This window comes from Anas platyrhynchos, chromosome 1 (genome assembly GCF_047663525.1).
Source record: "Anas platyrhynchos isolate ZD024472 breed Pekin duck chromosome 1, IASCAAS_PekinDuck_T2T, whole genome shotgun sequence".
NCBI classification, from domain to species: Eukaryota; Metazoa; Chordata; class Aves; order Anseriformes; family Anatidae; genus Anas; species Anas platyrhynchos.
Genome location: NC_092587.1, coordinates 142,928,688 through 142,939,325, shown reverse-complemented (window position 1 = coordinate 142,939,325; position 10,638 = coordinate 142,928,688). Strand labels below are relative to the sequence as shown.

The window sequence follows — 10,638 nt, the reverse complement described above, 5'->3', positions numbered from 1 at the left end:
TAGCACTGAGTGGGGAGGCTGTTTTTTGTCAGATTTTTTTTCAGATTAAGTGTATTTTATTGAGAGAACATATTTTGACATGTGAGAAAGGTGCCTGCCATTACAGACAAATATAGATCAGCACTTTGCAACAGGCTGCAAGGTGGAAGTTTAGGGGGACATGTAGGCTGTTTTAGGGTAGTTTAAATCTCATTATCCTGAACAAATGCGACTCAATATTAACTGTTTGTTCGGGGGAAGCAAATGCAGAGTGCTCTACACGTACCACAGATGAGAGATGTGTGGAGATAGGAAAAGAACACGACGAGGAGACATGAAGAAGCTTTCAGAATGCACTGCAGGGAACAGAGAGACACACAGCTGGGCCATGCTTGCGTACATCCAGGCCTGTCAGCGACCACCAGGTCACCCACAGGGCCGCGAAGCCACCCACACGGGGCCACCATGAGGCACGCGGGCGCTCCCCCCCTTCCTTCCCCTCAGCCCCGCGGCGCATGCGCCATGACAGCCGTTGGCCGCCAGAGCGGGGGAAGGGGAAGGCGGGCGGGGGGGGCGCCGCTGCGCCTGCGCGGGCGGTTCCCGGGCAGCGGAGCCGAGCCCGGCCGAGCAGGCTGCGCGCCGCCGGGCATGGTGAGCAAGGGGCCGCTGCTGCGCCTGCTGACCGCCATCAACCGCAGGAGGATGAAGCTGCTCACGGGGCTCGCCTTCGTCGCGTACGTCGCCTGTGAGTGAGCGGGAGGGCGAGCGGCCGGCCGTTGGGGGCGGCCGTTGGGGGCGGCCGTTACTGGGGGGAGCCGTTACTGAGGGGAGCGCGGCCGGGGGGGGGGGGGTTCGCCCTTTGTCCGCCGCGGGGCTGAGGGGAGGCGGCGGGGTCGTGCCTCGCGTCCTGTCCCCCCCGGGGGGCTTGGCCGGTGGCTGCCTGGCTGCGGAGGCCGAGGGGAGGCGCAGAAAGTGCTGGGGAAGGGGCTGGGGGCAGCGCTGACAGGGCTGCTGGCGGCGGGGGCTGCGAGGCGGGAGTCAGGCTTCGGGCTCTCTCGCCCTCCGCCCGGGTTCGTGGCGTTTGCGGCGTGTTTGGGGCTGGCCCGGGTGTTTTCAGGCGGTTGGGGTAGGCAGCGCTTTGTGGGGAGGGAGCTGGGGAGCTTTGGCAGCGTGGCTGGAGCCAAGCAGCCTGCCCGATGCTCTCAAACACGTGCAATGGAGCGGGGGTGGGTGCCTGCGAGGTGTTTTTAGGACCCTCTCTGCATGTTTGGGAGCACGGAGAGCTACAACTTACAGCATTTCCGAAAAAAAGGTGCTGTTTCTACCCCACAAACACAAGACGGGAATTCCCTTTGCTGCCATATGTTGCCGTTGTTTGCCAGACCTCGTTATTTACCTACGGCTGTAATTGTTGCAATTATACGCCAGACCTGACTGTTAGGACAGTTTGTCCGAGTGACTTCAGGTTCCCTGCATACTAAAGCCGGAACGGCTCAGTGTCTGTTCTTATTTTGAAAAGGTTTGATATCTTGCCAGAAATGAAACTTAATATGAAAACAAAGTCACTAGGCTGCTCTGTAAATACCGGGGATCAGTGGCAATTGGCATGGCCACTGGGACCTGGCTGTTGATTAGATCTGTGGACAGTAACAACGTTTGCTTTCTGGGGAAAAGCTAGCCTTAAGGAAGGGAAACACTGCCATTTGATTTTTGCTGTACGTCATAGAAGTCTTCTCAGTGCACATTTCTGGTGATTCTTAGGGGTTAAAAATCAGGAGAAGGACTGCAGATCAGTGTGGCAACGAGTAGCTTAAAAAGGGAGTAGATTGGTGTCTGGCTGGAATCTGCTTTTGCAAATCTACCGTGTAGTTGCTGTGCTTTTCCATCTTTTCACTAGCAGTGTAGTAAAATCATTAGTTACGGCTCTGGTGCCTTCAGCATAGTATGTTATGCTGGCAGAGATGCCACTGATCTAATAGATTGTAGAGAGACTATTTTCTGTTATCTTTCCTGTGGGAATGAGTGGGATCCCAACCCCCTATCCTGACAGTGTACTCCTGGCAATCTTACTGAATCATCACTGTTCTCTGCATGCTGTCAGATAACGCGAGGCTAAAATAGCATAGAATTTGAGAAAACTGAGCTCGTGGTGTAGGTGTATGTGCTGGCACTTATACATTCCTTCTTTTCTCAAGTGCTCTCCAAATGACTAAGTGTTTTCAGGCTGTGCACATCCTTCCAATGATTTTCCATTCAGTGTTAGCGCATGGGGAATCAGGTTTGGAGCACATTATGTTTCAGGGAATTAAATACTTGGAAGTACCTTAATTTTTTATGAACTAGGAGGTAGTTCTCTGATAGTGCCATTTGGTTAGTTTGTGTGTGAAAACCTGGGAGAGTGTTTGGAGAATGTATTTTGGAAGAGCGCCTTACTTCATATAAAGCTTCTGCTTTGAATGCAAATTTGTTAAAAATGTGCTTGAAGAACTTCTTCATGGGAGCTAGCAAATTATGGCAAGAGCTTATTACAAGTGGTTGAAAGGCTCTCAGCTCTTTCGCTGTCGAGAGTCGGGTGGCTCTCTTGGTAGGTTCACAGCTTGTGGTGTTGGATGCCTGGGCTGGCTTAGGTGTCCCTGCTCCGCATCTCTCACTTCCCTCCAGTCTCCTCCATGTACAAGGGCTTAAAACTCCTGTCCTGTGCATCAAGTAAAGGAACCAGTCTGGGTTATGTCACCTGGCAGTGTTGCCTTCCCTTTTATGTTATAACCAGCTCCCAGTGGACGTTCAGACAGATGTTTTGGCCCAGCTGTGAGGTGGTGCAGTGGGGAAATGGGGAGCTGGGAGCAGTGATAGACAGTGTTGCCATCACACACCTTGCAGGTTCTACAACTGGTGTCTTATCGAAGGAGTCTGGTTGAATTTGGTTAAAGTACTGCCTTGATGTGAGGTGCACAGTCAGGCCAATGTTACCTTGGGTTCTTACAGACCGCAGTGATTTCCCTAATGCCGCTTAAGCAAGAACGGTCTTTGCTTTCCATCTGGGTTTGAATTAGTCATGTTTGATGTCTCATTTTTGGAAGTCTAATTTCTTTTAATTTAAAAAATCATTGTTCATTTGAAACAGCCTGCTGTACACAGTTTTTGTGTATAAATAAAAACACAACCCAAATGGAGCATTCCTAAGCAGCAGGCATTAAAAACCTGTAGCTTAAGCAAGTGTTCTCTGGCAAAACTGAAGTGAACAGAGTTTAACTTAACGCTGCTGTTACTTTATCTCATCTGTAGGTCCTTAGTGAAAGAAGTGATTTTTGTTCCCTATCACACAAGTGATAAATCCAGAGATCCTATAGTTACTGAGCTGTCCGAATCACTCTGGAATCTGGTAGAATGTTGCTCTTTATTTATTTATTTATTTATTTATTTATTTCAGAATTAGCTTATTTGAATCACTTGCACTGCTGTCTCCTTCTGTGAACAGTGTTGCTATACTGTGCTAGATATAATGGGAAGCCCTGCCTGAAGGTTGAATTGTCTTTGCCCTTTTAAAGGAACAAAGTTTTATTGCTACATCTTTGCTCCTATTTGATCCCCTGTAAGGTACTGGAGGAGTGCTAGTGCCAGCCAGGAGAGAGGAGGGGGGGGGAGTGCGGAGGTGGCCCCAGAATGAATCCTTTCAGTCACAGGCTGCACTTGCATCATCTTGAAGCCATCGTGAAATGACAGCTTAAGAACATGAGGTAATTGTAAATGCAAGTGAAATGGATTTAATTGATTTTTATTGTCCGTAGCAAGAGAAATGTACACATCATAAAACAGCAAGCAATTAAAAAGGTACTGGAAAAATATCCAGTGTAACCACCGAACAATTTATTTACGTGCAGACTGAATTTAAAAATAAAATAAAAAGGCCCACCTTTTTGTGGGTTGGTATGTCAATACATAGATACCTTACATTCATTTCCTTTGAAGTTTTAAATGGTCATTCAGCTTTATACAGGCATGCTGAGGTGCTTCAGTAAGGCTGTCTTTATAGAATCAGACCCTTATTTAACCATTGGATGTAGACTCTAAAATCTTGTAGCCAGAGTTTGTCAATCTACATGATTTGCTTTAATCTTGATGCTACTGTAAATAGTCCACTGATGTCTTGGTATAACAAGGGAGTTGCATGTTCTTGCTGAAAATAAAGGAAGAGCTCTGTTAAAGTAGAGCAGGTTTTCTTTGCATGTTCACAGATCAAATAGTTCTTTGGAAGTGTGTCAGTAGCCTTGCTCATTTTTCAAGGGAAAAAAATGAGTAGTAGGGTGCTGTCATGAGATCTGAGATTAAGACCTCACTACTTTTATAAAATAAATCAAAGAACAGCTACTAAAACAACTTGAAAACAAAATGTCAAAATATTGTAAAGTGCATCTTGTGGTGTAGTAGCTTGATTTCTTCCATCATTGTGTTCTTCCACGATTGTTACACTTTGTTTTATAAGGTTAGCCATTTGTTTTTGTCAGATATCCATCAGTTAGGAAGAGCGTAATGTCCCCTTCTCAGAATATCAAGGGGTGGGGGAGCTTCTAGGTTTAAATCTTACTGGGCTCTTGCGTGCTGTGCGTATAGAATTTGTTCAAAATGAAGTTGAAATGCCACTTAATGTTCTATTCTGATAAGCTGTTACTTTCGCTTCTCATGATAGAAGAATAGCTGTGAATTTGGTCCTGTTTTACTGCTTCTGGCTAGCTGTCTGAAAGTTATTTAGCGCTGCTTTTGAGAATAGCAGGAGCCATTCTTCTTCCCCCAGCTGTTTTACAAGGCAGCAGGATTGACAGGCCGAGGATGATTCAGGAGTGGTCTGATGTGACATCAGGCTCGCCTGCTTTTTGTGTCAGCATGCCACGGATTCTCCAGCAAATGGAAACAAACCATAAACATTTGCTTTCTGGCTTTATGACCGGCAGAGCGGCCTTTCATCTATGGGTTTATGCAAATCAGTTTACTGTCTACAGCAGCTTCCAGTTCCCTGCTCGTCAGGCTTCCAGCAAGCTGTAGCCGTGTACCTTACAAAAATGTATTTGTAGTCCAGTAGTAATTGTGAGTTTAAGTCAGGAATAGATGGATTTCTATTGTGCTTTGCTAGCTGTGATGGTTTTAGCGTGTTGTGTTGTGTTTGGTTTTTTTTTGGTATCTCAGAGAAACTTACCCGTACAGTTCCCCGCATATCTCCATTTAGTATTTGTCTTTATGTGGCATGTGCAGGAGTGATGCTGTCATTGTTCTACACCAGGACAAACACTCTTAGGGATTTCATCTTCTTTTCTCTCTGTGTTTTCAAAGGGAAAGTGTTTCCCTGTCATTTATGTTGCTTATCTCTTTTCTTGAAGGTTGGTTGACCAAAGCAGAATTTGGTTTGTAAGTTAAGGTAAGCTGACACAGTGACCCCCACCTTTTCTTCCATAGAGGAGACCAGAAGTTGAAAACCACCAATTTAAGCTAAACTATACTTTGGTCAATCAGCCTTTAAGGAAAATGAGCAATGTTAAAAAGAAGCAAGCATTTCTCCTTCGCAGAAATTCAGGGGGAAAAGCAGAGGGAAGGCAGTTTCAAATAACTGAAACAAGTTGCTAAAATGCACTGAATACATGTGCACACATTTATATTAGATGTGCTGTAATTTCATTTATTTAAGCATATTTCAGGTGTATAAAACACTTATTCCTAGATGTGCCAAGCTTTACCAAGGAAGACAATGATCCTACTCAGGTACAGTTCATAAAAACTATTGCCACAGTTTAGGATTCATTTCATCAAATTCGAAACTGTATCAGGTAGAGTGTTGTGGGAACAGAAAGCTAGCCTTTATCCTTTCTGGTGATTTTGATGGTGTTTTGTTTTGCTTATAACCTGCAGTTAAGACATATTGCTTTAAAGCAAAGGGAGAAACTGTTTTTTCTCAAAAAAAAAAAAAAAATGCCTTTGAATTGTGTAGATCAGATTTATCTAGAGGTAAATGTCATTTCATAGGGATTTTTTTTTTTTTTTTGAGCAGCAGCTGCTGTTTGAGGAAAGACGGGTTTTCATTTCTTTCTCTAGTATTAGATGAAAAGGGGGCACAGGAGCACTAGCAGTTTAGATCACTGAAATTTCATATTGTCAAAACAATCCTGACCTTACTTGGAATGTAATTACTGCACCCAGTTAGGTATAGGTGAAAGTCCTTCTGTTGGCTCCCTGGGGAATTCCTACCTTCTGTAGGCAACCAACGTATTTGTAAACCACTTTTTTTATTTTTTTTAACAACTTCAGATCTGGAAAAGTTTGTGGTGTCCAGGTACACTCAAATATATATAGTGATTGAAATGGAAGATCCTGATGGAAACCTTGTAACTGTGATGAGTTCTTTTGCTAGGGGATGAATAGCTGAGGAATGGCATAGAATGATGTTTTTACGCAAGTGAAGGTAAAGTCCCTGAAGAGCGGTATGCTCTATCCTGTTGTCTTGGGAACTTCCCATGTTGGGAAAGCTAAGTTCCTAACTGCCCTCTTTGATATGGGGCAGGGACTTTGATGTTGGACAAGACCTTGGTTCGGGGAATCTAACGCAAAGTACAGAAATTTCTTGCTGTACAGAAATCTGTATAGACATACTAGAGTTGTAGATTCTTAAAATAGTTTGAATCTAAAAAAATAAAATAAAATACATCATACATTCCCCAAAAGCACAATCCTAAATTTCATCCAGGTGACGTTTCCTAATACAAAGCTGTGATTAGTAATTGTGTGGTGTTATATCTACTAATATTGCAACATATTCTCATCAATATGATACTTTCCTACAGCAAATTAAAAACTACTGGAATTACAGTAAGGATATGACTGCAATTTTTTATTGTTACAGAATATTGACTCTAAAATGCAGTTCAGTATACATTAGCCAAATAATTGTATCCGTTAATATCATTCCACATGTAACTGAGATCTGCAGAATAATTAAGATTTTTTTTTCAAAGCATCTGCAACAATCAACATTTCATGAGCTCTGTGCATACTTTTCCATTCTGTCTAGTATTCCTCTATAAAGAAAAAGCTTGTTTCTACCAGGAGACTGAAGCTGCCGAGTAACTATGGAGAATGATTTCAGAAAAAATCCTGTTTTTAACGTCATTGCATCTCTCTGAAATAAATTTGGCTGAAGCAATTCACTCTGGACATTCAAAGGTTGAGACTTTCCTCTAGAAATTCAAGTAACAACTGAGTATCAATTCATAGTGTTCCCACATGTTGATTCTGTTGATTGCAGTATCCCGTTGTAACCAACATCCTCTTGTACTCCTATTCTGAAGAACAGAGAATGTAAGGAGGGTAATACGGGGAAAATTCTCATGCTTTCAGCTAAATCTACTTGGGCTAAAGCTCATATAAAAGTTTATTTAGAGAAGTGTCTTGAAAATACAAACAGTGTGAAGAAAGTGGTTTTAAAAGGGTTGCATTTGTTGTTTCCTGTAGTGCAAATGGATCTTCACAGGCATTATGGCCCCTGCTTTTAAATACATTTATTTTAAAATGTACATGATGCTGAAATAAAGCTGTCACTTATAATTTAAGATTATGAGTGTTGATTACTGTTGGTGCCTTGTGATAGACTATGACTTGATTTTAACATCACTTAAAGAGACCCAGGTAAGAAAGATCATCCTGGGGTGAAGGCACAAATTTCCTTTGAGATTTTTTTCCTGCCTTCAGATTGTGTTAGTGCTACTCTTCTGGCTCTTCAGCCTGTTGTCCATGAGTTAATTAAGGCATGCAAAGTTCTCAGGGTAGTAATCTGTGTTTTATTAAAACGTATACAGTAAGTATTACTGCAATTGACAGACTCAAAGGACAATCAAATCATAATGTGCATCCTGTTTCCATTTTCTCAGGATCTAAAAGAATGACTTCTGCCAGCTGTGGGAAACAACTGGTTAGAGCCAAAAGGCTATGATAGGCAGGGAAGTGTCCATTTAGTGTTGGATGCTGTACATAAAATGCTTGGCATTTGTTGTACTTTTTTTGTGCCTGATTTACTAGGTTTCTGTTATTTCAATTCCAGCTAACCCTGCCTGCATAATGTATCTGAAATGTTCCTTTGGTGAAAGCAGCCCAATCATTGCACTGCTCTGCATCCAGTGTAGGTTCAGAAATGGTCTTCTTCAGGAAAACTAAACAAATTGTTAAATTTCCAGGAATACACTTGTACACAGTAAGAAGAAAGCCGTTCTTTATTCATCTGTAACTGGCTGCCTTTTGTTTAAGGTAGTTTCAAGAAGCCTTGGAGATATTCAACAGTTTTTACCGTAAGGCTAAGCTTGCCAAATAGTTGCAGCTTTATCTCTCAGCAGCAGGACGAGAAAAAAGGGGCTGGAGGGGGGGACCACAAGTGATTAATGTTTAATATTTAAATCTAGCTGACCTATTTAGTAACAATATGGTGATTAAGGCTTTAAAACACAAATCTCATTTTTCTAAAACTATAACTCTTTATCGCATCCAAGTCATGACATTCTTCTCTGGAAGCTGTGACTTAAAAGTGTAATATCTGTGGGGGTGATTAATGCCTCCAACGTATTTTTAATTTTCATGGTACGTGTAATTAATCCTTGCAAAACCCCTACAATAAGAGTGATTGTTGTTGCTTTATGGAAGGGAAACGGGGGGGGGGGGAAACGTTGCAGATCAGATGGAACCAAGATAGGACTGCACCTTTCTCCTACAGACCATTAAACCAAGCTTTCATGCGTCTCTGAGCAATACAAATACTCGGATCTCTTGCCTAATGGCTGCTTATTATTGCCTTAGTCAGTTGTTGGGCAAGGTTTAAAAATGGACTTTTGAGAAAATAAGCGGAACTTTTTTCTTCTCTCTTGTAACCAAGCAATTAAGACACTGATTACAAGTCATGCACCTGTCTGTCTAGTCCAGTGAATCATGAATTCGTCTCTGTCAGAGTTTCAGAGGGTGGCAGGAAGACTATGAATGCTCTCTGGCTGGATGAATGGGAAGTTCTTCACAGAGTGCATGGCTGTTGAGGGAGAGGATATTAAATCTCTACGGCTCGAGAATTGGCATCTGTTATCCTGGATAAGTACATCCTGAATTAAGAGATCTAGCTTTAGATTTTTCTTGTTGTGGTGTGGTGGCATTGTTCATTTTTGTTTTGTTTTAGGCTGGCTTTTACATTGAAGTGCTCAGTTACATTAGATTTTGCTCAGATTATGTCCCTTAGGAGTCTGATGCTTCTGAAAGCTAGGTTTGTGTATATTGTCTGATTCATGACCTGGTATAGAAGCATTTTTAACAACCACATCTGCAGCTTTTTGTGCCTGAACCTGGTTGGCGTGGGTTTTATGGTGACTTTGATTTTTGTTTCAGATTTAGGCTTGTAATTCTGCATCGTGGATTTGGGCCCCATAGCCTTATTATATTTTCCTCATTCAGAATACGTTCCTTGCTGAATGTCAGACCTGCCTTGGAGTAACCTTTAGGGCAAGGAAGTGACAAGTCCAGGAAATCCTCTGGAAGCCATAACCATACTGCTGGTTCTGCAGCTGTAAAAGACCGATATATAAACAGCTGTGATGTGCATTTAAAAAATAAATAAATCCATGCTGCAAAACCATACCTGTGTTCTCTTCAAACTTGACATAAGCTAGATGTGAATGCCCAGCAGCAAAAGAAAATCTCTAGAGCCGTACATTCAGAACCCTTTGTGAGGACGGTAGGTCCACACAAACTTCTGTGGCAGCTCTGTGCATGAGAGATGCTTCAGTGTTCTTCAGATCCCTCTGCGTGGAATTTCCTTTATGTGGTTCATTTTGTATTTTTTTTATTTTTGTTTCAGTGTTAAAACTTCCAGGAAGTTTGATTATTTTTGAAAGAATGTCACTTAGTCCTACGGAGTTGTGATATCAAGCGTAGTATTTTTGGAAGTAGGTGGATGCTTTTCTGAGTTCCCATTCCCTGCTGTGGAAACCGAGCATGCACAGTTAACATGGCTTCTTTATGAAGCCAGTTTCTTGTATGCAGTGTAGCTGCACTGTTTTTGCTGCAACAAAACCAGCAGGATGGTATTTGTGGTGCAGCTGGTGACTTTTTTTTTGTCAATTCCTGCTTCACCAACTAAGCCCAGGTGTTTCCTGCCATTGCACAAACAATACCTTATATTACTTGTATGGGTTTTGGTAGCCCAGAAAAATAACCAACTGTAAGTATATCTGAGTATGTGTAGCTTGAGAATTCTATACCTATAGTTATTAGAGTTATCATCATTCACTATAAATAATAAAAAAAAAAAAAGCTTTGCCTTTAATATTATCAGGAATAATTGTAAAATCCTAGCCACACAGTAAATAACTTGAATTTAACATTAGTGCCCAAAACTGTCTCTTTTCCCACTGAGAATTTACTCTATCAATGTAAAATCCACAGTGCTTTTTATTTGTATTGATCACCTGTTCCAATATGAAGCTTCCTTCTCTCTTCCCCCAAAGATGATAGGAGGGATATGATACCACCACTGATATAATAGTGCCCTCCTATAGTTTGATGGTCAAGAATTCATTTGAATTTCACTTTGAATTACTCGGCAGCACCCAGCAGTTAACGTAGTCCAGTAGCTTTGCCATCCCATGA

The 10,638-nt window shown here is 42.2% G+C and overlaps 1 protein-coding gene across 2 annotated transcripts in view; it reads left to right on the top strand.

The window, feature by feature from the left end:
- Positions 1 to 528: 528 nt before the first annotated feature.
- Positions 529 to 10,638, top strand: part of UXS1 (UDP-glucuronate decarboxylase 1) — a 63,912-nt gene continuing 53,802 nt past the window's right edge. Inside the window, exon 1 of one of the 2 annotated variants that reach the window (XM_027445224.3) lies at positions 529 to 724. In XM_027445224.3, the coding sequence (XP_027301025.1) occupies positions 628 to 724 (97 nt within the window). In that variant the 5' untranslated portion in view covers positions 529 to 627. The remainder of the gene's footprint in view (positions 725 to 10,638) is intronic. The other variant, XM_027445229.3, reaches the window with a different exon arrangement.